Source organism: Alosa pseudoharengus, unplaced genomic scaffold, assembly GCF_046254945.1.
Source record: "Alosa pseudoharengus isolate Yale_2024_CS ecotype anadromous, Long Island Sound unplaced genomic scaffold, YU_APseudo_1.1 YU_APseudo_1.1_scf_4, whole genome shotgun sequence".
NCBI lineage: Eukaryota > Metazoa > Chordata > Actinopteri > Clupeiformes > Clupeidae > Alosa > Alosa pseudoharengus.
The window spans coordinates 29,753,506-29,781,259 of record NW_027468774.1 but is presented as its reverse complement, the minus strand read 5'-3'; the positions used below and the strand labels follow the sequence as shown (position 1 = coordinate 29,781,259).

General features: G+C 44.4%; 3 protein-coding genes across 4 annotated transcripts; 2 read left to right on the top strand and 1 right to left on the bottom strand.

Annotated features, from left to right (window-relative positions):
- Window positions 1-749: 749 nt before the first annotated feature.
- cramp1 (cramped chromatin regulator 1) lies at window positions 750-18,704 on the top strand. 2 transcript variants are annotated; one of them, XM_076265784.1, is made up of 20 exons: window positions 750-804; window positions 2,951-3,318; window positions 4,385-4,587; window positions 4,879-5,032; window positions 6,216-6,299; window positions 6,601-6,649; window positions 6,806-6,891; window positions 7,225-7,348; window positions 7,471-7,552; window positions 7,874-8,839; window positions 9,152-9,329; window positions 10,086-10,252; window positions 11,352-11,423; window positions 11,981-12,062; window positions 12,386-12,493; window positions 12,749-12,933; window positions 13,943-14,132; window positions 14,279-14,443; window positions 14,976-15,112; window positions 16,416-18,704. In XM_076265784.1, exons 2-20 carry the CDS (start codon window positions 2,952-2,954, stop codon window positions 16,533-16,535), a joined length of 3,519 nt encoding a protein of 1,172 aa, XP_076121899.1. In that variant the 5' UTR covers window positions 750-804; window position 2,951; the 3' UTR covers window positions 16,536-18,704. The 2 variants fall into 2 exon arrangements, with proteins under 2 accessions (XP_076121899.1, XP_076121898.1); XM_076265783.1 differs by lacking the exon at window positions 750-804 and adding an exon at window positions 2,127-2,572.
- Window positions 18,705-19,486: 782 nt separating this feature from the next.
- Window positions 19,487-23,151, top strand: dhrs7b (dehydrogenase/reductase (SDR family) member 7B). The gene is made up of 7 exons (XM_076265785.1): window positions 19,487-19,556; window positions 20,181-20,366; window positions 20,482-20,597; window positions 20,705-20,915; window positions 21,040-21,132; window positions 21,344-21,496; window positions 21,993-23,151. The coding sequence occupies exons 2-7, from the start codon at window positions 20,216-20,218 to the stop codon at window positions 22,196-22,198; spliced, it is 930 nt and encodes a 309-aa protein (XP_076121900.1). The 5' UTR covers window positions 19,487-19,556; window positions 20,181-20,215; the 3' UTR covers window positions 22,199-23,151.
- A 1,130-nt stretch (window positions 23,152-24,281) lies between these two features.
- Window positions 24,282-27,363, bottom strand: tmem11 (transmembrane protein 11). The gene is made up of 3 exons (XM_076265786.1): window positions 27,297-27,363; window positions 26,745-26,811; window positions 24,282-25,598 (listed from the first exon to the last, which is right to left on the bottom strand). The coding sequence occupies exons 2-3, from the start codon at window positions 26,789-26,791 to the stop codon at window positions 25,082-25,084; spliced, it is 564 nt and encodes a 187-aa protein (XP_076121901.1). The 5' UTR covers window positions 26,792-26,811; window positions 27,297-27,363; the 3' UTR covers window positions 24,282-25,081.
- Window positions 27,364-27,754: the final 391 nt, after the last annotated feature.

Here is a 27,754-nt window from a genome sequence, read left to right as displayed (position 1 = left end):
CATGATTGGTTAACTTTTTGGTCAATCATTCGACACTTCCATGAGATTGGCAGAAAACGATTACAAGCAATCTCTTACCACTAGTTGATTGGTCATGCTTTACTGGGACACTGCGTCAAGACATTCCTTTTTTCATTCGGTGCTGTAGACATTCTCTGGTGCTGTGCTGTTCACCTGGGAACAATACCATAACTTCTGTTTATCACTTGACCTATCATTTTTTTCATGTTTAAATTGTATTTGTGTCTCTATAAAGCAAAATGCACACAAATAAAAACATTCAATCATGTTAACTTCATTTTGACACTTATTAGTGATCATGGGGTAAGGATAGCCTACTAAACACGTCTTCTGACTTAAAATGAACTAAAAACTATTATGTATAGTGGATACAAAACTATTATGTATATTTGGATACAAACATTCGTATAATCTGCGTGCAGACTGTTCTTGCTTTTAAACAAAGAAATCAACGTGTTGGGTGGGACCGTTACTTTAAGGAGCGGTACGAAGCGATATGAATGAAATGACGCATGTGGAAGTTTAGACGTAAAATAACTACGATTGGTCGTTAGACTTACCATGCACAGTCTTTCAACATTTTCATTGGACAGAAGCCACGCTCTTCAGACCAAGACACACACAATCCACAGTCAGTTGTCCAATCAAATGATTTGTTTTCGAATTGTAGTGGGCGTGCTACCCGCGCGAGGAAAACTGCACTGACAGCCAGCAAGTGCTCAGCTGGGGGAAGCGCAGGGCGAAAGGATGCTAGTTTGACAGAATCCCACTGAAAGAGTGAAGGTAAGGGATGCTTTTTTTAGACATCTAGAAAGGTCACTTGTACATATTTTATCCATGGTACAGTAATAAAGTTACATCTGCATGTTTTCACAGCCTGGATGATTAAGGTTAGGTTTCAGTTCAAAAGATGAACGTGAGCTAACGTGATGAGTTAGATGCTAGCTGCTAAAGGTAGCAAAAATGTTAACATGGCCAAGGTAAAAACAATGTTAACATGGCATTGAGACACTGTTTTTTGACGGCACAACAATTTGACCACTTTTATTTTTAAGATGTCTGGAGAGCAGCAGGATCAGACCTCAGTAGCCTACTTGTATCCAAGTACATGCACTTCCATGTGGAAATCACAGAAATCTACAAGCTTCTTATGTATGACAATGTTTTGTTGGGCTACCCAGTTATATAGTCAAAGTATTCTAACCTATGTTCAACATGCACATTTGTTTATTTCAGATAGTGAACTTTGAACCATATTACTTATAGGCTGATGGTGATATTGCATATGGATAATTCTGAGTTAGTTTAACTAAACTTTCTGAATTAAACTTCACATAAACATGCACAATCTGACTTTTCATCACACCCTTGACAACTTCTGTTAAATTCATGCCAGGTAGAGTAAGCAACTGTCATGTTACAGGCTTGTGTGGTCTTATGTGGTATATGTTGCAGTTGCATTTTATTGTTGAAGTTGGTATGACTAAAGGCAAAGGTAAAAGTTTGGTACTGACAACTGCAGATGAGGGTTACAAAGTTTAAGATCAGAGCAATAACATGCCTCCCATATACATAGACTTTTTTCTCTCTAAGAATGAGAAATGAGAACCCAGTCACAAAATAACTTAGTAAGACACCTAGTGAAACAAATTGTATGAAGTTAATATCCACTCTTTGTTGTTGTTCCAAGAGTTACCAGATTTATACCTTAACTGTCATGCTGTCCATGATTGGCTGTGAAAAGGCATACTATGGTTCGTGTGCAATTCTTATGGGAGAATGCCTGCACTTGCAACAGGAATACTTGAATACATTGTTTCGCAATGCTTTAATTGAAAGATGACAATGAACACATCTGAGTTATACTTTAAACGTTTCACTTATCTGATCTGATTTACTCATATGAAACAATATGCAAATGCGACATGACTGTAAACATGTTCTCAATACCCTTTGGGGTGTAGCCTACAGAAGTTCAGTTTTCTAATTGCATTACCATGTTTATAATAATGACAGTATACTAGTACGTCTGGACTGACTGTATTTGAGTGTCTAGCGTTAGATTTATGTTGCAGTAAATCAACATGTTAATATCAAAACATCTATTCTTAAAGTGGTGATGACGTAGTAAGAACAACCAAAGTCCAGAGGCTCGGGTGTTGTTGAGGCGTCAGAGCTTCATCTCGTGTACGAAACTCGGAAAAACGCTTTTATCACGTAGTCAACGCTAAACCGTACTGTTAATATCCGTAGAAGATGCACGATAATAGCAGATTCGATTCAGCTTAAATAAATTAATGTATCATACTAGGGTGAGTAGTAAAAGTACGGAGTTGGTGAGGTATAGTTGCTGTTGCTAAGATAGCTAACAGTTGGAGCTGCGCAGAGTTGTATCCCCTGTTGGAACAGGAGTGAGGAGAGGACGAGTAGCTGCTTGACCCCTTTCATGCTTTGAATATGTTAAATTTCATCAACTTTTGGTCTCCAAAATCTTCGGACACATGGTGAAGAGAAAGAAGACGTCGTCAGCTGTCGACGAGCTGGAAAATGGGTAAAATTGCTCGAAAAACAAGCACTTTAATTAAAGGTCGAATGCAGCGAAAGCTTTTCGTTGTCGACTGTCGTTTCTACTGGGCGCTAAAGTGTAGGCGCTCGCTTTTAAATTTCGTAATAAAAATTGCCGATCAGGCAAGTCAAAGAGGCATTCGGTGCATTCAGGAATTTGGATTGATTTCAGATTTCGATTAATGGAAAGAATAAGTAATAAACAACTGAATATTTTTGGGTTGTTTCGTCGGGACGGTGAGAGGGGATTTGAAACAAACAGTGGCGGCCATGTTGAGTGAGAGGGAATGTCGCCTTTCTAAGTTGATCGCTATTTTGTTTTATCTCAAATGTTAATAAAATGTCTGTTATTGTGCTTTGTCAGGATGACAGTGGGCCAAGGGGATGTTTCCGGGGGCGAGGGGCCAAAGAAACCTGCCCGCAAGCTGGAGGGTTGCGAGGAGGAGAGCGGAGATCAGGCGAGCGAGGAGACGAGTACAAAGAGAGACGAAGAGGAAATTCTTAATCCATCAACTGCGGCCAGCTCCAGTTTGACTCCGAGTATTCCCACCTCAACACCGAACCCGTCCGGACCCCCAGCGAACTTGCAGTCCAACACTTCGCCTCCTGCCGTCCCACAGAACCAGGATCAGCATCATTTTCTCCGTTCCAGTGTGCGACCTCCGAGCAAGCGGCTCCGGAAGGATCTCGTTGCCCCTGCGCTGAACGGGCACGGCGGGGCGAAAGCGAAAGGTGAGTCCCGAAAGGGACGGGAGTATGGTCACCTGCCGACTTGCTTAATCTGTTGTTGTTGTTTTTGTTGTCATGCATGACTGAAAGTTGATTGATTTTGAAGGCACAGGAAATGGTTTTGCCACTTTTGAGTATTTGGCATGTTTACGTCCTGTGAGAGTCCGTACTGGAGGTTGTATAGGGTAGTTCGCACGGCGGGATGCGCTGCTAGGAGCCTGTACACCGTTTTACGCCACAGCTTACTGGGCTGTTATGAAGACAATATGTTGGACAGAATTATTTGATTGATTAACAGTAAATATGGAACAGTGTCAACGATGCCTTTCTTGCTAATGAGTTTTGTGTTTGACACATTTGTTTTTACAACCTTGCTCAATTGTTAAGAGGGTCTTGGTTGACATTTGAAACACCACCTCAAAACTATGTATTGAACAGTCATGTTTTTAGCATGTATCGTAGCAGTGCTATTATTATGGTTTGCAATTATGCAATTTTAAAAAGCATGCTTGTGTTTTTTCTTTTATTTGTGTGTATGGGACTGGCATTGGGTGGAGGGCATGGTTGGGGGTCACATTGGTCTTAACTAAGAGATCCAAACAGGAATGGTTGTGATGCATTGTGGGGGAACGTGAGTGAGGGACATTGGCTGGCTCATCTAGCCTCATGTTGCATTTGGACCGCCACAGTGAGCAGCAGGTCTGGAAAGCCTCTGAACACACACTTCCAGGAACTGCACATGTAGACCTGCTGCCAATACACACAAGCACACACATAACCACAGTCCTACATCAATGCACAGTGTTTGTGCTATATAGGTATTGTTTACATGCATGCATACAGTGCAGGTCAGTGGCAACACAATACTCCCTACCATACTATATTAGTTTGTGTGCATGTAGTAAGGAGAACTGTCTTATCTCTTCCAGTCAAATATGTGATTCCAATGTAATATCTGTGTCTTCTGCCATATGAACGAAAGACAGTCATAGACAGCCATGACCAGATAGAATTAACCGTGATTAAGAAGCTCACCTGTTTTCTGGCTTTCTGTCTCATTCTCGTCCAGGGGCCGAGGCTGGTCCAGCAGTGTGTGCGGCTACCACAGCAGGCCCTATAGGGGGATCAGGGGCTGGAGGCAGTTCCCGATCAGGCCCACGAGGCCAGAGCTCTGGGGAGAAAGAGGAAGGTGGCAGTCAGAAACGGACCCGCAGACAATGGGAGTCCTGGAGCACCGAGGACAAAAACAGCTTCTTCGAAGGCCTTTACGAGGTAGCATTTATGAAGTGACCCTTGTCTAATGACTGCAACTGTCGGATTTTTAAAATGCCGTTTGGTGGAAGGCAACAGAGCACAACTATGCACAATGTGTCCGTAGTGTTTGTCTGATTTATACTGTACTGTTACAAAATACGTTTAGCTGGGCACACATGCCGGACGAGTCTAGCAGAATGCTTTCAATATTGCCACAAAAATGGATGAGAGGGCTTGTCTGTAGTTACCACCTGTCTTCTGTCTCATCATCAACGCATTTCTTTTGTGCTTGTCCCCACTTCCCCACAGTATGGGAAGGACTTCGAAGCCATTCAGAACAACATAGCACTGAAGTACAAAAAGAAAGGGAAGCCAGCCAGCATGGTGAAGAACAAGGAGCAGGTTCGCCATTTTTACTACCGGACCTGGCACAAGATCTCCAAGCATATTGACTTCAACAATGGTGAGGTTTGCACATAACGCTGTTGGATATGTATTTGACCACTGTTTAAGTTGCTGGTGAAATAGAACGGCACCAAACATTAATTTAATGTTGCAAATGTTCTACACTCTGAAAGCAGACACTTCCCAGTATTTGACATGCAAATAATGCATTTGTGATAATATCAGAGTTAATATATACTGATAATGATTACAATTCTTTTTTCTCTCAAGTCTGAAATAATTTACGTCAGTGTTGCCAGACGAGTGTGAAGTCAATGTATGTTTGTGTTAACTGTGACCTAAGTCATAGTTGCAAACTTGTCCACACCTGTCCATACGTTACACCACTGGTGACAAGCATATGCATGATGTAAACAGGCTCAGATAAAAGCAAATATCACAGTCACTTCTCACTCTGGGGTCATTCATTTTATTGCACTGCACCCAAAACAACACATTGAACAGGGCAGCTAGGTTTTTATTACAAGATTGCATCATGCATTAGAAGTATGCATCATCTGCTTCAGCCTTTGACAAGTAACACTAATGCTCCAGGTAACAGGTTACAGACAGGCTACACCATGCACGTAAGCGAAGCCTTTTGTTTGCAGAACGGAAAGAAGACTGGTCTAATTTTTTTGAATATGCATGATGCAATAACATCTGGTGTAGCCAATTCCATTGATTATAGTGGAAGCTAATTGTTGCACCATGCACTTGCCTGACCAGCCTAATAAGGGTACGTTCAGACTTGCCGTATTTTTCACAGCTGCCGGCGTCCGTTTTACATTATAATCCTATGGAGTAGACCATGTTTTCAAAAAAGTCCCTGGCTGTTAAAAGGTGACCGCGGGCGTCTTTTTCTGTTTTTAAAGTTGAGAAATGTTCAACTTCTAGCGGGAAAACACCGTATGTCACACTGTTTTTTGACAGCTGACCAATCACAAGCGGATACATAGCATATCACAAAAAGACGCTTCCGGCAGCTTTTTAGAACAAAAACGATGGCAGATTTGTTTTTGAAAAAAAATGAAAAATCAGTCAGCAACAACTCCTTTTGTCAGAAAAAGAAGCCAAGTCTGAACATACCCTAAAGCAGGTTTTGTACAGGCAAAACCTTGCTCTGATTGGTTCTTTGCAAATACACACAAAGTGAGTGTTTGTCCTCACTGTTCCTCACCTAGTTCTCTTCTCCATTGTAGCGTACTCTCGTCTGCTCAAGAAGTCCTCTCAGGAACTCTATGGTCTCATCTGCTATGCTGAGCTCAGGAAGAAAGTCGGAGGCTGTAAGTTGCCCAGCTCAGACCCCTGTCCTAATTGTGCTGTGAGATATATTTGTGTGTGTGTGTGTGTGTGTGTGTGTGTGTGTGTGTGTGTGTGTGTGTGTGTGTGTGTGTGTGTGTGTGTGTGTGTGTGTGTGTGTGTGTGTGTGTGTGTGTGTGTGTTAATGTATGTGCATGCACAAAGATGTATGATATAAGTACATACAAATAATTGATTTAATTGCCTTGCTGGTGGGTGAATTGGAATAGTATTGCCCTTAAATATGTTTAATAGATAAACTTCTGTTTTGCCTTTTCCTGTCAGTGATGGACGATAAGAATGTTGCAAAACTGAATGAGCTCATTCAGCAGGGGTAAGACACTGTTTTTCCCCCATGTCTTTGTAAATATATGCCAAAAGTTGACAATGCCATAAAAAGTTTACATGAATGCCTGACCTAATGCAGTACTGACTTATAGCTGTTAATGTAAGCTTGACTTTGCTGTATGCCTGAAATGTATTTTTGCAGAGCCACAACAGTGCGTTCCAAAGGCAGAAACCTGCGCATTAAGGCCCCGATGTGCCGAGCCCTAAAGAAATTGTGTGACCCAGATGGTAAGTGAAGTGATTGGTAGGGGGTGGGGAGTGGAGGTGGTGAGAAGGGAAGTAGGGGAAATGGCTGGAGGTTGAGCCCATTTGAACAGTCATGCCTGCGTAAGGGAGAGATGCGGATGGAGAAGAATGAGAGAACAGAGGGATGGTGGAGGAAGAGTTTGTGGTAGAGGGGGTGTACCGATTGAGGCCGTGGCACTACTCCAGTGTGGGGGCGGGGTGAGAGGGGTTTCTATAGCAACAGGATGTAGGAGGTGATGCTGAATGTGGCCAGGCTGTCACGGAGGGAGATAATGAATATTTTCTTTCTTTCTTTCCCTTTCATTTTTCCATTAGGAGTGAGTGATGAGGAGGACCAGAAGCCTGTCCGGCTGCCACTGAAGGTTGCCGTGGAGTTGCAGCCGCGCAGCAACCACTCATGGGCTCGCGTTCAGAGCTTGGCACACAATCCCCGCCTCCGGTCAGTTCCGATTGGCTAACCCTAATCCTGCTCGGGTCAACCGATCAGCGGCTGCATACGCTGTGATTGACGTTAACCAGGCCGAGACTGAACCCGTTTGTCCTGTCTGATTTGTTTTGCAGGATGGTTGTGGAGCTCCACAGGAAGGTCTCCAGCCTGATTGAGTTCTTGAAGCAAAAGTGGGCTGTGCAGGACCAGCGAATTGTATCCTTTTGTCCTGACCAGGTGACCCACTAAAAAGTAGAGACAAAACCACGCTACGGGAACCTATTTTAACTCAATTACATGTCTTGAACAGAGGATTTGACATCAAAACCACACGACACGGCCAGCTTTAGCATGCAGTCAACTCTCCCATTGTTTTCTTTTCATGGTGCATATGAAAATCAATGTCTTTATCTCTTATCTGTTTAGATTTAAGACAGCACTTACATCTGGTACAGTCAGTGAGGCAATGAGTTGTTGCTGTGTATGAGAAGCTGTGTATGTCAGTCTGGATGGTTGTCTTTAACTGGTGTCGCTTAGCGTAAGAGTCTAGAGGAGCGGGAAGCTTTAGAAGGTGCCCCCAAGAAGGCGGACGCCGAGGAGCTCCTTCTGTTCCCGGCCGAGAGCAGCACGGTGACTGCACTCCCGGGCGTGGCACGCGTCGTCCACTCCAAAGCCTCATGCACCGTGCACTGGCAAGAGACGGGCAGGAGCCGCCCAGGCTCCCGAGACCTGCCCACCGCCCACATCCTGGGCATCCAGCCGGGGGGCCGAGGAGCGGGGCGCCCTGGGAAGGGTGCAGCGCCCCCTGCTGTTAAAGCAGAGGGACCAAGTCAGGAGGCCACGGAGAGTGGCTCATCAGCAGCAGCAGCAGCTGGGAGTGGGGGAGAAAGTGCAAGCACTAATACTAACCCGCCTCAGAGCTCTGCCGCTGTGCCGGTGCCTGCTCCCCACCCTACACACTCCACGTCCCCTGCCACCACCCCGTCACTCCCAGCCGAGCAGAGCGCCGGAAAGGGCCCCGCCGAGGCGGAGGGGGCCGGTGCGCAGGCGGACGCAGACCTCAAGGAGAGAACCTCCGCCGCTCAGAGGGACTCGGCTCCCGCTACTGCAGAGCAGGGCAAGGAGGAGCCCACTGCGGGCGGCGTGGTGGTGTCTCCCGACCGCACCGCCGGCCTCGCTGTTCCACACGCCACACTACCGGACACCTCCACACGGGCGGAAGGGGACATCGGCAGCGCTCCAAACAACAGTGGTGGCGGCGGTGGTAGTGGTGTGCCGACTGGACGCTCCCCAGAAAGGATCCGCGAGGAGGGCTGGAGTGCCCAGGAGGCGGAGAACGTGACGCTGGCCGAGCTCTACCTGATGCTGGGCAAGCCGGGCAAACTGCAGCTGGAGTACGAGTGGCAGGCCCGGCCGCCAGCACCCGTCACCACCCCACCCAACACACACAGCGTGCTGCGCTGCCTCCTGCGCCTTGTTGCCTCCGAGGTCAACCCCAAGCCGGTGAGCACGACCTTTCACCTTTGACCTCCAAGATTTGTATGATGAAATGTGGTTCACAGTCGAAGTAGATTGTACCCGATTTAAGGAATTTGATCTTCCATATGTAAGGGGTTTCTGTTTCACTTATATTTTCTTATTTAGTTTTTTAGCTGTTGAAAGCATTACGTTAAATTTTGATTGCATTACATCTTAGGATATTCTACTGACTGACACTTGTATGACCTTTGACCCTGACTGTAGCCTAGTCTTATCAATCAGCTGTTGATACAGCAATTGCTTAATCGTGCGTGCGCGTGCTTGTGTGTTGGCTAGGCTCCGGAGCTGTGTACAGTGGGGACATCCCCGGTGAAGCCGGGCCAGGAGGAGCAGCCCCTGTCTCTGACGCCCCCGGGCAAAACCCCCTCGGGCACCAGCCGTAGTCCCAGCTGTGGACGCCAGCAAAGCACAACACGCAACACCAAACTGCTGCTGCCTAACACTGTCACAACAGGTACGCACGCATACACACACAGTCTCACAAACATTTGTTTTAACACACACAGTAGTCTGATGAATATGTCATACAGATACACACACACACACTCGCACAAACATTACATCTTTACAAAAACGCATGTGTGTAAACAAATGCTTACAACACACACACACACACAAGTATTGCAGTCTTACAAAAATGCACGTGTCCTCACACAATATGAAGCCATGGCTTACTTATCTATCATAGGTACATAGTCATTCAGATAAGCCACTGCTTCCCAACTTTGTCAACATTGGCACTGTGCACTGCTGTGCAAAACATTTGGCATAGATATATCTGTACACCTCACTAGATAAATCACTGGTGCTTTTGTTCACTTAAGGTAGTTGTCGTGTACATTTGTGGTTGCCATGACCACAGGGCTCCCACATTTGCCGAAGCTTTTGCAGTCTGTCATGAAATGATACTCTCTGCGCACTCACAATCATCATGGCAACATCAACAGCATCAGCATTTGTTGGGTCACTGCAGTTGCAGTGGAAGAGTACGTAGAGAGTAGATAGATACACATCCTTTGTATTGTTTTTTTTACAGCTCATTTATAGGCTCTCCCACATTGTGCAAATTTGTTGAAATGCACAGTGTGTGCGAAAAGCCGATACACCGATCCTGTACTCTTCCAACACTGTCAATTACTTGCAGTGTAACTTGTGGTTTCTGGTAATAATGTGGTCATCTGCTGTATCCCGTCTTCCTACCTTGCTTCAGGTGGGCGAAACCTGCCCCGCTCTCTCCTGGTGTCCAGCGGCGATGGTGACGGGGGCGTGTTCGCCGTGCCAACCATGCTGCCACCAAACAGCTCGCGCCTCTCGCGCATGTTCTCCCCCAACAAGGAAGCCCAGCTGGCCCTTAGACAGCAGCTGGACTCAATCAGCGTGAGTGGGAGACACACACACACACACACACCAACACACACTCACACACTTTAGTGTTTCCCACAGAACTGAATTCTATTTGTGGGGGTAGGTTTGCAGAATTAACTTGAATTCAACAGTTTTTAACAAATTAGCATAGCGTGGTTATGATGAACCAGATTTAAGCACAATTTAGTACAACCTGGAAAATCATTGTGTGGTGGTCAATGTTGATATTGTGGTGGGCCGCCACAAATAAGTCAATGTATGGGAAACACTGCACTTGCACACTTTTATTTATAGATAGCATACACACATGCTCACTTTCTTTCTTAAAGGATAATTCTGGTATTTAGCACTTTGAGTCCCTTTTCTGGTTTGTTTTGGATGAACTAGAGTGGTGGACACCGACATTTTGATGATGGGTCCTGTCTCGACTTTCTGACTCGTTTTGAAACGCCTTTGACTGTTTCAGAGTGGCTATGGGCATGCACAAACATATCCTTAAAACAACCCTTACATTCGTTTTTAAAACTGTGCAACTCACCGAGTGGTTAGTAATGTTCGTTATATTTGTTTTTAATAATCAACAAACATGACTAACCACTCGGTGAGTTGCACAGTTTTGAAAACGAACGTTAAGGGTTGTTTTATCCTTTAATACACAAATTCACTCATGATACCCATGCCATGCATTCATTTTTATAATGCATACATACACATAATAAACACTCACTCAGTCTCAGGTACATACAATTCGTACAGGTGTAATGTCACACACATTACCTCCTTCACATCATAGATCAGTACACAGATCATGTGTTATGCACACACAAATCACATAATGATTCATGTTTGTTCATAGCAATGTTTATAATCTCAATGGGGGAATAAAAGCACACATCACAGATGTGATCCCAGATGTTCTCTGGATGTTCTCTATCTCTGGGTTTAAATGCTTCCTAATCCTGAAGGCAATGGGGATTTGACTCAAGGTTGACTCATACCACCTCCATCATGCTCAGGGCTTCAGAAAAGGCATTTTATTAAACGAGTCATGCTAAAGAAGAAAATCCACACACCGCAGCATCCTACATTTTCTCCTTTGTGTCTTTTCTAGTCTGACTTTTTGCTGCCGAAGCAGAGGAAGTTGGGCAGGAGTCGACCCCTGAGGAAGCCTCTGGTTGTCCAGGTAAGACAGTATGGTGGGGTTGATGCTGTCTTAACTCGTCTGATAACACTGCACTTGTTAAATAACCAAGCGTGATCATTGGTTGTTTACATGTGTGATGATGTAAGACATTGTATGTCATGCTATCCTGGAAACTCCATAGTTCTCGCAAGAGCACAATCTGAATTGTCTCTGCAAGACACTCTGGCAATGAGTAATGATGCATGTTACTTTTGCCTTTGCTACTTGTATCGCGGGGAGCCAATCACATTGTTGTATCTGATATAAGCGGGCCAGAGGCGAGCTAAACAGATGACAGTCGTAGTGTTATCCAATTGTGTCGAAGTCCGGAATCAGTCAGTAAACGTTGGTCATATTGTGTTATCCAATTGTGTGCAGTGAGATTTTCAAATGCACGCTTGGTGCCGCCCCTCGAGTTGGGCCATTACATTATTCGTGGCCAGACCCTTAATCTTTCTAGATTACCAGGGTCTGGAATCTCCAGGCTAATGTCATGCAACATGTGTGATAAATGTGTGTGTTCTGTGGTTCCTAAAATCATCCTTCTGTTGTTTCAGAGAACATTGGTGCCGCGGACAACCGGAGATGCGTCACAGCACGTCTGTTCCTTCTCCATACTCTCCAACTCCTCAGCCACAGGTGACTCACGCAACCACATTTCCACTCTCAAACAAACCTGTGTTCAGATGCCCATCTAATCCCACAAAGGCTTTTTTACTCTCAAACAAACTTTGTTCAGATGATCATCAGTCCAATCTAGGAGAAGGGAAAGAAATTATGTGAACACTTATCAGTCTTCACTTCACAGATACGTTATTCGGTGATGGTGGCCATATTAGGATATGTACTGAAGTTTTGTGTGTGTGTGTGTGTCTCTCTCTCTCTCTCTCTCTCTCTCTCCTCTTTTCTCTCTTTCTCTTTCTCTTTCTCTCTCTCTCTCTCTCTCTCTCTCTCTGTTTTAGGAACGGGTTCCTTCCGGCCCATTCAGCCACGTGTTCCTCTGGCCCGACCTCTCGTTACCAAAACCACAGCCAGTGCACCAAGCCCTTCACCCTCCACCGAACTGTCCAGTAAGATAATTTTTCTAACAAAATGTAAAACTTCCCATGTGAAAAGCTTGAGATGCTGTAACATCTATCTATAATACTGAAACTAAACTAAAACTAAAACTAACACTACTTCAACTGGGAATGTTAGTTATTGCCCAAAACAGACATACCTTGTTTAAAATATAATTTGAACCTAATCTTTATTAAGGCCTGTTTTACTGCCTGTGAAACTCACCTTGAGTGATAACATGCATCTTCATTCCCTATGTGCTGCAGGCGCGATTGACCAGGCAGCCAAGTCGGCGGGCATCATTCCAGGCAGCCCCTGTGGGGAGATGGAGGCGGCAGCTGTAGAGGACGCCCTCCTGGGGACTGATGGAGATGTGTCCCTGGTGCCAGCCCAGCCCCAACCACAGCCTCAGACACAGCCACAGACGAGCATCCTCCCTCAACAAGCAGAGGTGACTTTGGGAATTTGGGATCATCTTTCGCATGTGTATTGTTCATCACGTTAAGTCTTTCCAGGACTTGACTGCATTTCCTTTATTGGTAACGATGCATGAAATGTTGCAGGAATATGTGTTATGTGTGAGTGTTGGAGTCTGGTCAGTCATCACATACCGTTCTTGCCTTCGGTATGCTGGAGGGATGTAACAGTAAACCACGATAAAAGTATTGACGATAACAATTACTGTTTTGATTTTAATTATCTTAATTACTGAGGTGGATCTTTTAGTAAATTACGTTTAATTAAAAAGTGTTTAAATCACCCTGGCTCTCCGTTATGGTAGGCTAGTTGTGAGCAACAGGCACGCACAAGATACAGCTTCAATCAAAGGAGTTGCAGCTTTATTTAGTGACCAAAAATTCACTTACTTTACCTCAGTTGCCACCCCATCTAACTTAGTTTTGTGTATGCGTTTTCTCTCTCCCTCTGCACTAACACGCACCGACTACAAAAATGGAGCCTTTTTCTATTAAAGGAGCCACACCACTTTTATGACAAGACACTATGCTATTCAGTTGACTCTGTTTTGTTGCTATTGTGCATGCAGGACTGGCCAATTAGCTCTGTTCATCATTAGTGGTAGGCTTAGAAACATGTTTCAGCACATTTGAAAAATAGCGCGATAATACCGATAACCGTGGTAATTTTGGTCACTATAATCGTCATGTTAAATTTTCATACTATTACATCTCAGGAAGACACAGGTTCAGTTGTGAGTTTCAGCATCGTAGGCTTTCAGGTCCAACTCCTGTTGTGTCCTTTTGATGGCTGCCATAGTGGGGGAACCAATGTGTTGGGCTATTCTTGTGTATGGATGAGGGTAACTGACCATTGTTAATAAGCAGATTTTTTTGATTTGTTAATGTAGAATCCAAAGTGTTGAAATGAGGGCAATTTCGTGTCTAATTTTGCCCTCTCTCTCCTCCTCTCTTTCCCTCTCTCTTCTCCTCTCCCTCTCTCAGGAATCTCTGCAGACCAGCCTGCCACCTCCATCCCCAGGTGGTGCGGACTCCCTGCTCGCCCCGCCCAGTGTCGCGTCCCTATTGGACATCTCACTTCCTGGTCCCCCAGAGGAGTCTCTCCCCTCAGGAGAGGCCCAGACCCACATCAGTGACTCCATCATCGAGCTCGCCATCAACTCAGCCCACTTCGGTACGACACGCTGTAACTCGTATGGCATCAAAGGGCTGATTGATGTTTCGATTGAATGTTTTTGCTCTCAGTCCAGTTCAAGACCTCTCTCTCTCTCTCTCTCTCTCTGCTCTCGTTCTCGTTCTCGTTCTCTCGCTCTCTCTCAGGGGAAGGACCATCTCTCTCTCCGGCCAAGCTCAATGGGACAGACACGCCCAAACTGCTGCCCTCTCCCTCCAGTAGTCCAGCTCATAGCTGGATCCCCTCGCCCACACACGACCCCCAGTGGTACCCCAGCGATTCCACCGACTCCTCACTGGGTTGCCTGCTGTGTGAGTAGCGCACACACACACACACACACACACACACACACACACACACACACACATATATATATATATGTACACTACGCATGCATGCATGCATACATATCTACATACATACACATACAGATACACACACATACACATGGATAGTATTAAAACAGGAAGTTTTGAGTGACGTGCATCTATGTTGGTTTTATATGCTTTGAGAGAATCCTAGATGAAGCAGATTCAGGTTTCAGCTGATTGGGTTTTGAACTGGGGTCATTCCAGGTCCATGGTTTACTAACACACCTAGATAAGTTAAGTGAGAAATCAAAACAAAGCCATAGGGTTCTTCTTTTGGGAGGTTTACCATTTACTCTGAGTCAACATAAACAGGTTTATCACTAAACAATGGACTTGGAATACCACCTAAGCCTCCCAACCTACCCCAACACACACACAAACTACACACATTTTGCATTTTGTTATTCATACTGGCAAGTGAGCCTCAGTCATATCCTGTATCCTGTCCCCCTCTACATGGTTGTCTCTGCAGCAAGTCTGGTGTCTCCTGAAAAAAATCGCCGGACACAACACCCCCGTGTGGGCCCATCCAGTGGTACAGCCCTCCTGGGCCCCAGCTTGATGGACTCCAATTCCCATGATTCATTTCCAGCCAGAGGCCTTGCAGAGGTGAGTGGCCATCTCACAGCTCATCCTAACTGCAAACAAGCACCCAGCTGTGGCGTAGCATTGAGTGATCTCTGTGTACATTAAATCATGTTGATCATGTTGTTCTATTGCGCCATATTTCTTGTTCAAAATAGCAGAAGAATGTGAGCGACAGAAAGAAAAAGGAAACCGGGCGTCTGACAAAAGCTCTGCTCAGAACGTCGCGCCGCGCCGCGCCGCATTGCACAGCACTGTGTTGCGTCACGTCCAGTTAGGACCTTCCCATTGAAAACAACGGAATCAAACTGATCTTTTAGCTAAGACTCAATCTCATCGCATGCATTCACAGAATGTGGTCCCTGTGTGCGCCAAGGAAGACTTTTTAAACAGTTGCGTGTCAATTCAATATTCATCGACTGATAATAAATCCATAATGGCTCTGCGTCAGTAGAGTGTTCACACCCCGGGGATGTGTTCAGGAACTGGAGATCGAGGAACAGAGTTTACTAATCTTGGAAGTTGTTGTGAAGAAAATGAGTGAAAGAAGAGAGCGCAGATGAAAAACACAGAAACAAATGTGATTGGAGGCCAGTATCTCTTGAGGAGGCGGTCTGACAAACATATCCTGGCATGTGCTGCTTGGCTTATGTAATTGATATCAGCTGTGAGCCATTAGGGCAGTAGGTTAAAAACAACTGAAAACATTACCGAGAACATTTTACAAACAGATGGCCGGTTCTTTCAGGAAGAACCAGTTGTATGTATATCTCAAATTCTGTTTTTATGGAGAACAGAACCGTTACAATAGCTGGGGTCACAAGAGTGGCACATTTACCACATACTCTGATTTAACTTACCCAGGTTTGTCACAAAACCACATACTGGCACAAGTATCATACTTCTCACTTGTTTGCTAGTGAAAATTATCAAACATGACCTCACCCACCCAGTGAATGCAATCTGCTTTTATCCATGTCACATAAAGCTAACATTGCTTGTTTATCACCGAGGAAACACGGGGGTCTTGGCAGTAAGCATTTAAATAGCTACTCGCTACAGTGAGTAGGCAGTAAGCCTTAAGATCTCCGCAGAGCTGCATTCCAAGCTGAATTTCGAGAAGTGAAAATAGCAACACCAGGCGTGAACTGTACCCTACACAGACATACAAATGTAAATTCTCCTGGCAGTGCAGAGCAATTTCACACAGAGGTGTTCAAAAAGGTGTCAATTCATAACGTTGTGCAAGTGTGAACTGCATTCATGAGTCGGGTCTTACTGGTTCACGCTTCTCAACGGTTCTCACTTGTTCTCCCGGTCCCTCCAGGTCGATACCCAGCTGGCCTGCATGATGAGCGAGAACAGCGTGGACTACATTGCCCGCTTCAACGACCTCGCCCAGGAGCTGTCCGTCACGGAGCCGTCCCTCCCGCCCCCCGGGGTCTGAGGAGACGGTCTGATGTCCAAGCTGCCCAATCAGCATCCTGGGAGCTGATGCCTCTAGGGCAGGGCTGGGGACCATTCTGTCTCTAAATCCCAAGAGGTTATTCTATGTATGTGGTTTTGTGACAAACCTGGGTAAGTTAAATCAGAGTATGTGGTAAATGTGACCAGAACAGCCATATGGCTTTCTTCGCCTAGCAAAATAAAGCCATTGGTCTCTGCTTTTAGAAGGTTTAGCGCTTACAATGAGTTAACTTATTCAGGTAGTTGTCACTAAGCCACATGCTTGGAATACGCCCCAGGTGTCCTTGGTTAGGCCAGAGGGCCACCTGACTGACCACAGAAAGCTACAAGGGTGAAGTGTGCGACCGTGAGCGAGTGTTGCAGAAAGTAGGTGTCTTTTGGGGTGGGGGGGTTGAAGAAGTGCAATAGTGCGCCAGGATCCACACCACCTGACCTGACCGCATATATATGTGTGTGTGTGTGTGTGTGTGTGTGTGTGTGTGTGTGTGTGTGTGTGTGTGTGTGTGTGTGTGTGTGTGTGTGTGTGTGTGTGTGTGTGTGTGTGTGTGTGTGTGAATGGGAGAATGACTGACGATTCTGAGAGTGCTCAGTTTCCGCCCTCTGGAAACACTTTAAGCAAAACTCTGTTTACAAAAGTAACCTCATGTACAGAAAACCCCTTGCCTGCCATATCTGAACAAAGAGCTTCCCCTCTATACATCTGTTTCACTGTCTGTCTCTCTGCCTGTCTGTAGATGTCCGCTTGTCTCACTGTCCCTCCTAGTTGCCTGAATCTGTGTGTACATTTTGTTTGTGTGTGAGTGTATGTGTGTCCAAAAGTGTATGAAATTGAAATGATTGTGTTGGAAGTTCTCTTTGTCCTTTTCCCTCCCATGTTGCAGCTCCATCTTTCTCTTTCCGTCTCGTGACCCTCCTCTTATTCTGGCCTTGCCTAGCTGAAATCCTCAGATATGCAGTACAGATTACTGAAGCTTAGAGCTGATTTTTATACCTGTGTCCACTCCCTGAAGGACAATTATAGAATGACACCCCAGAGCTGGGTTTGACCAGGACAGGAAATTCTTTGTGTGTGTATGTTTGTGAGTGTCCATATGTCCTCTCTGCAAAGTAGAAATCTCCTTGATGCAGAAACCAAGTTTTAAAAGCCATATGACAAGATTCTCAAGCGTATGTGTGCGTGCACACACCTGGCCCTTACCCTTAACTTTTCCATCCAGGCCACATATCTGCTGTGATCTCACATCTCTCTCTGTCTGTTTTACGATTGACCAATTTCAGGAACACTAATAAAAGGGAGGGTCTAGACTTGCAAAACATTGGATTAGGCAGGACAAGGTGTTACCCTAAGAAGGAGTTGGTCAATTCTGAGCATTTGTGGCTCTCTAGAAAGCAATGAGTCACCCAATTTTAGCTTTGGGGTCGGATATTCTAGCACCCCAAATTACACAATGGCCGACATATTATAGGTTGAGCTAGATAGTAATTTCCATAAACACAGCCATACTTTTAACACACACACACACACACACACATATTGAGATAGGTGTAACAGTTCAGAATCAGAATACAGATATTACTCATTCTCAGGAATACAGCATCAACCAACACTCCTCACACATTCTAAAGCCTTTTAATTTAATTTACAAGCACTAGCACATACACTTGTACACTACCCAAGAGGGAGAGCCTGTACCCCTAAAGGCTGCAGTCCAGTTCCACTTGGGAAAACACAAAGGCTTCCCCCTCTCTGTCTGTCTTCTGTTATAACCTGGCAGCATTGTAATGTAATCAAGTCAAACGGGTCCTAATGTTGACTTTTAATTGCATACACAGACTTGCAGATATGCAGCTCATAATGGAAGGGTCATCATAGTGTGTGTGTGAGAGAGAGAGAGAGAGAGAGAGAGAGAGAGTGTGTGTGTGGGTGGGTGGATGTACATGTGTACAAAAGAACACTGATTCCAGTATTCACTTCATATTTGTAACATACTGTAAATGTTATTTGGACTATTTATTGATAACCATTGAAGGTGTTTCTGTTTTTGTTTGTTTTAATTTAATATAAAAGGCCTCTAAAACATACATCCCTGCTGTTTTAAAGATCTCAGTTTGTAAAATTGTTTTTACTCGTGCTTATAAATAGACACTCAAAAACAAAACCTCAAGTCCTTTGTTTTCTTTCGCATGGTCAACAAAGACTGCTTTGAACACACAACAGGATGCAGATTCTAATGAAAACTAGCACAGTCTTACAGTTATTTTGTATTATTAGTGTGAGATAAATCTCATATTTAATATCAGCTTATGTTATATATCAACATCATAAGGAAATAGTAATGAAAGTAACTCCTAAAAGCATCAAGACCTTTTGACCGTCACAGACCACTAAGGAGACGAGGCAAGATTTTCTAAATGCTTCAAACAACCAACTGCCAGCTTTCCTTCTTTTTCAGGTATGTGTAGATCTATGTGATTTGATTAGTGAAAAACATGAAAGCATCCTCACATTATAGCACTACAAAAAGATTTGCTCAGACTACATCTACAGTATGTATGGATGCACACACATACTGATTCAAATTTTTGAAAGGCCAAACTTTCTTGCTAAATATCCACTGCCCAAAAAGGGCACACACATGAGCAGCTCTTCAAAAGTATTTTGACTGAATGGAGAGGGTAATCCTGATTGTGTGAACGAGCCTCATCTGTAAATGAACAAAGTAAAGTGTAGCCTCAGCTTGGCCTGCCATTTTAGTGGTTTTGCATACTACAGAGAAAGGTCATGAATGTCCTTTCTAGAACGACGCCAGACGACGACCCTGCCGCCCTCGTCTCTTTCAGAATGAACTGTTGCTCCACCCCCGGCGCCTTTGTGCATTGTGGATTGGATGGTGAATTGGTGTCGTCGACGTTGCTGTTGTTCCGGGTAGGCGTGCGCGAGTGTGGAACTTCCGGTAGGGAAGAGAGACCGATGTAAAACCCAACTGTGACATCTTTTGAGGTACAGATTTGGCGTCTTATGTCTGAAGGTTATGTTTTAACCAAAAACAGAACGTATGCTCTGTACCATAAGAACAGATACTCAAACGGCTCTCGATGAGAATTGTTTGCTTGGACCCCAATTAGCCGTGAAGTCGTTCAGACATCCCTTTCACAATCGGGTTACTTGTGTTGTCATCACATTAACTTGGTTAGAGGATCATGGAAGATATTTACACTTGTGGCATCTTGCTTGATCACGACCATTGCCAATCCACGAACTTCCACATCATTTGTTTATTGCTGCTGGCTGCATAGTTATATGTTGTGTTTGTGTAGGGTTGGCATCGGCTTAATTCACCAATGTGTCTGACATTTACACACGTTATATTTTGAACCGAACCACACTTGATGTCTAGGTTGACGATGAGATCAGAGTTTGTGACGGGAAGGATCACCTTCATCATACGGTCAATGGATCATTGCAAATCAGGATTTTATTGTCAACAATTAGCTAGGTTGCCATTCGAGCACCATTGTCTGTATTTTGGCTGATCATATATTAGGGTTGATGAAAATGTCTGTCAGCCAGGCTATAGTTTGCCTGTGAGGGATGGTGGTCAATGTTCTTTGCTTTATTTGATAGGTTTGCAGGTCCAGTGTGTTCACCTGAGTAGGCATATGGAGCGTGTTACCAGTGGGCTGGGGCCCTTGGTTCTGGGTAGTGTGGGGCTGATGGTGATGTACTATGTGATGCAGAGACTCCGTGTCAAAAACAGAGTTCAGGATAGTGTGGTTGTCATCACTGGAGCAAGTTCTGGACTAGGCAAAGGTGAATGAAGATAAGTAATAATCTAAGACAAACGTAACAAAAATAGATTCTGCCAATGTTGGGGAATGTTACATTTTAAGGACTAAAGAATGTGAATATGAAATTATTTTATCAGAGTGTGCACGGATCTTCCATGCGGCTGGGGCACGTCTTATTTTGTGTGGGAGGAACCCAGCGAGACTTCACGAGCTTGCTGAAGAACTTGGAGAGACAACAGATGGCAAAAGACAGGTAGGCGTCTTACGGCATACACACACAAATTAATATATGCCCACACCTCCACCGGAACTTGTCAGTTTCCAAAATTATGCTGAGTGGCACCTTTGCTGTCCATCCAGACATATGCTCCCCGCATTGTCACCTTTGACCTCTCCAACATGGAGAGAGTTGCTGTGGCAGGAGAGGAGATTCTGAAGTGCTACGGTCACGTGGACGTCCTCATCAACAATGCTGGTATCAGTTACCGTGGCAGCATTGTAGACACCCATGTCTCCGTTCAGCGGGAAGTCATGGAGACCAATTACTTTGGCCCAGTTGCTCTGACTCAGGGTGAGTGATTACAAGGCTGATAGTGAGACAGAGAGAGTGTGTGTGTTTGTGTGAGAGAGAGAGACTGAATGCTGGTTGACTTTTCGCTTTCTCATTTGTCACTGTCTGCTATGTCCCCGTTTAGCCATTTTGCCCTCCATGGTTCAGAGGTGCAGTGGACACATTGTCACTATCAGCAGCATCCAGGGGAGGATCGCCATTCCTTACAGATCTGCCTGTGAGTAATGACTCCACCAGACCTCAGGAATAGGACCTAACCTCCCTAAAGTCATGCCTTTATTACTAGCCTATCTATTTAAGGCTCAAGACCTAGGTTTGAACAGCATAGCTCTCTGACCCTTTTTGTTCACACCATTCTTGTGGAGTGGCATTCTCAGTGTTCTCAGTATTGCCATGAGCATTCAGGTATTTTGTCCTTATTGACACAGATGCTGCGTCCAAACATGCCACACAGGCATACTTTGACTGCCTCAGGGCGGAGGTGGAGAGCTTCGGACTGCAGGTGACCGTGATCAGCCCCGGATACATCAAAACAAACCTGTCAGTCAATGCAGTGACTGGAGATGGATCGAAATATGGGGGTGAGAGAGGAGAGAGAATTTGCGCATTTGGAGGATGGAGAGGGTGAGGGGGTAGTATTGGGAGTAAGTTTGAATTGAAACAAAACATGAAAGATATGACCGCCAATATGACAGCCAACTCCAGAAGAAGTGAACCCGTAGGTACGAAAACATTTAGTGGATCTTGACGCCTCCAATATGGCGACTGACATTAGATGCACTGTGCCTAAGGGCACGTGTTTGTACAGACGCTGGACTAGTTGTTCTAATTGCATCTGACTGCTTAAATTGCATCAGACCACATTTATTGAATTAGACCACTATGATTACTGTAAATTAAGTCAACACTGGCTAAAAATGAGAAATATTTTATGTCATGTTGTATGTAAAATCAAATGAGATTGTTATTTGGGGAAATCGTTTTGTTTCAATGAATTTGCTAGGTGTATTTCACTGTACATGGCTCTTTTCTACTAAACAAATGTTTCGGTTCTTTTTCCCTCCTCTGTGACCTCAGTAATGGACAAAACAACTGCAACAGGACGTGATCCAGTTGATGTAGCCTATAGTGTTCTGATGGCTGTCAATCAGAGACAGAAAGATGTTCTGTTGGCTGGTCCACTGCCCTCTGTGGCTGTATACATCCGCACCCTCTGGCCCGCCCTCTTCTTCAAACTGATGGCATCCAGAGCTCGCAAAGAACAGAGGTTAAAAGAGGAGTGAAGGAGAAGACTAAAATGAAAAGGAGACACAGGAATAGATCCAGGTGACAAAGACTGGAGATAGAAGAGAAGGGTTAGTATTAATGACGGAAGGAACTGGACATCCTGTTTTGCTTTCCTGTGCTTTGTCTGAACAAACACAAGTGTTTGGGTCTGTGAGTGTCAGTACAACTTGAAAACATGAACCAATGCAGCAATAGCCCTCCAGCGTTTGAGCTGTGGGAGAACTTGAAGTCAAGTGCTTTTGCTTTTCTACTATGATTGGTAACTTAATAAGATGAAGTGCTGTTGATTCCTTGTGAAAACATTCAAGCTAGTGTATGAACTTCATAAGAAAGGTATTGGATGGAGTCCAACTTATGTGTGATTCAGAAAATGACGGATTAGTGTACAATTATTCATGTAATCAATTTTAGCATGGGAAAATACCCGCTGCCGTTTTGGTGTGTAATTTTGGGAAATGGCTTTGACTAACTAATGTTTATGTTGGAAACTCAAAACCTAACCCTCTTGTACAAATAAACAGGGTTTTTGAAACCCTGGCTTTTTTCCATGAAAATTCACCACACTGAATTGGAGCATTTGAAAAAATGAGTGCATGAAACTTCTTGATTTTCTTGTTATATGGACATGCATTTGAGTGCATCTATCATTTCATTAGCATTAGCATTAGTTTACTATTACTAGCTTAGCATAGGGGATTTGACAGAGACAGCAATTTTTCCCCAGCTGGGACATTTTAAAGGCCCTTTTAAGACTCTTCAAATGTATGCTTACACTGTGTTCCATTGCTGTCAAAACATAATTCAGTCCACATTCTAGACTAATCACTCAATAAAATCCACTGTACAGAAAAAAATAACTGTGAACAGTTTTATTTGGTTAACAAAAAAACGGAAAAAAATCAAACAGATTGATGACTACAGGTCCATTTACCTTGGACTTCCAAAGCTGTCTCCTAGTTCAGCTTGTCCCACCTACCCTTCAACATTTGTGACTTCCTATATTAGACGTAACTTCTTGTGCCTATCGGCTGCTGGTAGAAAAGAAATATCATTCCTGTTTTAATGTGCAGCCTTTGCAAAACAGCCACACTGCAGATGCATGCAAAGCAGCCTTATCAAAAGGTCAGAAGTGTATGAACCAAAACCAGGATACGTTCACTGCCCATTTAATTTATTCCTGCATTTTGCTCTAACTTTGTGCTAAAGCATTCATCTTCTAGGATCCTTACCCATTATTTAAATCATCTTATTCAAGATGATCCTATATTAGTTTTGCCACACTAAGACAACCCCTCATAACCCTCAGTGACTTTTTATGCAACCAATACAACCATATTTTGGTGGAATGTGGATGAAAAATGTTGTGGGCTTACTTCTGATGTTCAACATCAATGTGGAATCATGTATACGGAATACAAAACTGGTGTCCTGCAGTTATACAGTGAAGGTCATGTCACTGAGATGTCTCTTCTGGCGCTAAACTACAACGCAATCTTCTGCTTAACATCGAGCTGGTAGGACAAGACGGACTGGTTTGATGAAATTACTTTTAGATTAAAAAATACTCCCAGACATTTACACCTCAACCCATGTATGCACACACACCAACATGGATGAAGGACTTAGCCTGTATCAGAAAGTGAACAAATGCAAATCAATGATGTGTATGGGTTCTGTGGGTATACACATGTGGGGGAAAGCTAAGGCAAATCTTCCAGGGTGGGCTCGACTGCAGTGCTACTCATGTAGTTTAATAATGCAGTTGGTCCTTTGTTTAAAGTCTCTCTCTGAGGAGGACATTTTGGCCACAGGCATACACTTAGGACTTTTCAGACCGCAGCTTTTCATTTGATTGACTCACTCGACTGCCCATGAATCTACATCCTTGATGGTACAACAGAGTAATGTGCTCATGTATAAAGTTGGGAACAAGTGATTACTTTTATTCCCATGCTATTATAAGAAATGGAACAAAAGGTAGTGCCTATTCAACAAGTGTCAAAGAAACAAAAACTGTGGGGGAAATGTAAAGCAGAAAGGGGGAGGGGGGTTAATAAACAAAAAGCAGGAGGGTGGGCGTGAGGTTTGAAATCTCCTACGGTTTAATGAAAAGCACTGAGTCAGGTTACAGTACAACTACACAGAAGTCAAAGAGTCAGAGATCAGTAATACTTCAAAACGTCAGTCCGTCTGTTCAACCAGGATGACACACACAACCAGGGTTGGCAGAACACTGCCCGCGCAACAGCATAGTGTTTGCGTGTGTGCCTATGTGTGTGTGTGTGTGTGTATGTATGTATGTGTGTGTGTGTGTGCCGAGAGATATGGGGTCTTAAAGGAGGAAGGGGAGAGGGGGGGCAGGTGCACTGGTGATGTCACTTAGAGAGTACTGAGACTAGAGGGAGAGAGAATCCTTCTGGATTAACCTATTAACACGTGTTTTCTGTCCATCCGTCTGGCCGTCCGTCCGTCCACCAGCAGCCACTTACGAGCCAGAGAACGGGAGGGACAGGGACAGGGAGAGAGAGACTTTACTTTCCTTTTCTGTCCTCTTCTGGCTGTTGTCTGCCTTATGTCAATCCATTAGATCATTCAGGGATTGTAGTTGCTTTTTTGTTGCTGTTTTTGCTCCACCATTCTTGACTCTTTCCAGTCTTGTGTGTTTTGTATTTCCTCTTCTCCCTGCTTGTGGTGTGCAACGTAAAAGTGTAGCTTTTTTTTTATATCTTCATAACTATGTGTGTCTGTGTGGTTATTTTGTTTTGTATTATGTTGTCTGTGTAAGTGTGTGTGTGTGTGTGTGTGTGTGTAGGTAGGTGTGATGTTTTGCTATTGTCACGCACGTGCCTACATGTGCGCTCCCCCCTCGTTTGCTCCGCTCATACGGCGTAGAGTTCGTAGATCTTCTTGGCGCAGTAGACGAGTGCGGCCAGTGCTATCGTGTTGTGGAGTCTCTTTCTGTGCACGTCGTCCCGCCGCACCAGCACCACCGGTGAGGAGGAGGTGAGCGTGTGCAGCGGCAGCCGGGAGAGTTTCTGACTGTCGTACTCCACCTGGTACTTGCAGCATGGGTCAAACTGCCAGGAGATGCCGTAGAGCGCAGCGCAGGCCAGGCTCAAGGCACCCGCGGGCAGCGCCACGTACCTCGAGTACTCGGGGGGCAGTGCCAGCGGCGTCAGGAGGCACGCTGTGCCCGACAACACCGCCGTCTTGTGCAGGCAGTTGCCCACAGCGACCCAGCGGGCCGTCTCGTCGCCAATGCGTGTGGGCTCGATCACGATGTAGCGGTACTGCGCCTCCAGCGCCTGCTCCAGCTCATACTCAAACTGCTCCTGAGCATTCTCGCCGTTGTAGATCTCATGCACGATGTAGCACTCCGTGGCCGCCATCACTGCCCTGTGAACACAGGAGGGAAATGGGGTAGGGGCAGGGAAGGGGAAACACAATTTGGAATGAGTGGGGAGTTTCACTGTTTAAGGGCTTGTACATCAAATCCCCTTTCACACTGTCAGTATATTTCTTACTCCAGAGACAGACCTCTGTAGGATGAGAACAATTCAGACCCCAAAAATGCAACTGGTCTACTGCTGTCATACCTTTGAGCTTGGTCTCCAAGTGTAGGTATTTAATTTTCCGCAACAGTGGACAATTTATTCTCTCTAGTACCGCACCTATATGTTCATCTACCCCTTCAACATCATTTTCAAAGTTAGCGGCCCTTACCAGTCCATTAGTCTTATCAAGTACAGAAAAATAAATCCCAACAAGGTTATAAGATGTAAGAATAAATTAAGCACATTCGCTACTACGTAAAACAACGTTAGATACAAATATTCAAATAGCCCACCTCAAGTGATTATCGCAAAAACTTTAACGTTACTATAACGGAGGTCTGAAGGCTAACTAAGTTAGATAAAATCTCACTAAAATTTCCCTACCAACAGTTGGGTCGACACCGATTACTATCAACACTTTTGAGTAGGACAGTAAATCACACATGCATTGCCACCGGATAACACGATTCATATATGTATTTTTTATTTATAGTGTCGTGAAAGCTTTTCTTCAACATTATGCTAACTCGCTGACCTGCCATATAAGTTAGCTAGCTAACGAGCTAATGCAAATGGACAGTTTGTGCGGTAACTGCCTAGATAGCAAATGCTAGATTCTTTGGCAGCTCGTGGGGTCGCGTGTCTAATTTTTAAGGAATACATGTGCACTAATTAATAAAACGGTCTACTGGCTAGATTGGATAGTGCATTCATCAGCCATTATAGCAAATATTTCGAGTTGGCAAGTTAGCTGATGATTAGTTAGCAAGTTCTGAGCAAAACTAGGCTATGCAAGCTAATCATAACATTAGCTAAATGAGTTCAAAACAGGGAATGGTTTGCCTCATATGACAACTGTGTTTCAGATTCTGAATGGCATGGGCACTTGAATCTGATAACAGTTAATGTTTCTTACAATTTCAAAAGTAACTATTTAAGGGATAAAATCTTCGGTGCTGATTTGCGTAAATGTTTTAGCATTACTGACCTCTCCCTGTTGACTGGGACACCGCGCCTCCTTCCCAACGACGCCATCTTGCAGAATCACCACACTGCTGGTGATGTCATAAGAACGGAACAGCACCATGGGAGATGTAGTATTAGGGACGATAATGTCCAACATTTGATGCACAGCGAATACTACATTTCCTACTGTGCCTGGAGCACGTTACTCTCGAAAATATATTTCAATATGCCGATTTCCATCCTCATTTTTTTGTCCAACTGGTATTGTTTACGGTAGTAAAAGTTAGTTTAACAACATCTATGTTTCATGAAAGTCTTGGACAAACAAGTAGTCAAACGTTATGCGTTTTGTAACAACATCGATGGCCAATCGAACGCAAGGACAACACTATGGCGCTCTCTGTAGGACAAACCATTCCCAAAAATTGTGCGAACGTTGCATAAAAGGCCTACAGACTTAACAGTATTTCCATGTTGCAATTCTCTTAAGTCCTTTGAGGGGCAGCGCACTCGTCTATTTATAACAAACTTGTATAAAAACACCATGGATAGCCCACTACAATACTCTACTTACCCATAGTGTGCGTCTTTTCTACGCTTCGGCAGTGCGGTCCCTCTGTACCGCGCGAGGCTCGGTGGCTCTGAAGAGTAGGAACAGCAGTCTTATAATAACCAAATCTTCGTAACACGTGCGAGCGTTTGCAGTCTGCCCGTAGTGATAGATTGCATAACACAGGCCTAGGCTATAGCATATAGCAGACATCTGCAGCAATACACGGTCAAAAAAAGGTCGGGAGTCAATATGCAATATAAATAGGCCTATTATTTGTGTAGGATTTTAAAATGCCCCCCCCCCCCCCCCATCCCCATATTCTACACAAATTGACAAGCATGCGATCATTCAACAGATTGAAGCGTATAATTATGGTTATCGTTCTACAATGGCCTCATGTCAGAACTTAAGAGCGAATTAATAGACGAAATGACAAGAAAAAAAAACAGTGCCTTACCTTGTTTCTCAATTTGACTCTT

Excerpts from the sequence above, each read along its gene's own strand:
- tmem11 (XM_076265786.1), bottom strand. The coding sequence starts at position 26,791 with ATGGCGTCGTTGGGAAGGAGGCGCGGTGTCCCAGTCAACAGGGAGAG. Across the intron at positions 25,599-26,744 it reads GTCCCAGTCAACAGGGAGAG|GGCAGTGATGGCGGCCACGG; the intron begins GTCAGTAATGCT and ends CTGTGTTCACAG.
- dhrs7b (XM_076265785.1), top strand. The coding sequence starts at position 20,216 with ATGGAGCGTGTTACCAGTGGGCTGGGGCCCTTGGTTCTGGGTAGTGTG. Across the intron at positions 21,133-21,343 it reads CATTCCTTACAGATCTGCCT|ATGCTGCGTCCAAACATGCC; the intron begins GTGAGTAATGAC and ends TTATTGACACAG. Across the intron at positions 21,497-21,992 it reads AGATGGATCGAAATATGGGG|TAATGGACAAAACAACTGCA; the intron begins GTGAGAGAGGAG and ends CTGTGACCTCAG.
- cramp1 (XM_076265783.1), top strand. The coding sequence starts at position 2,523 with ATGGTGAAGAGAAAGAAGACGTCGTCAGCTGTCGACGAGCTGGAAAAT. Across the intron at positions 9,330-10,085 it reads GCCTAACACTGTCACAACAG|GTGGGCGAAACCTGCCCCGC; the intron begins GTACGCACGCAT and ends ACCTTGCTTCAG. Across the intron at positions 14,444-14,975 it reads CTCACTGGGTTGCCTGCTGT|CAAGTCTGGTGTCTCCTGAA; the intron begins GTGAGTAGCGCA and ends TTGTCTCTGCAG.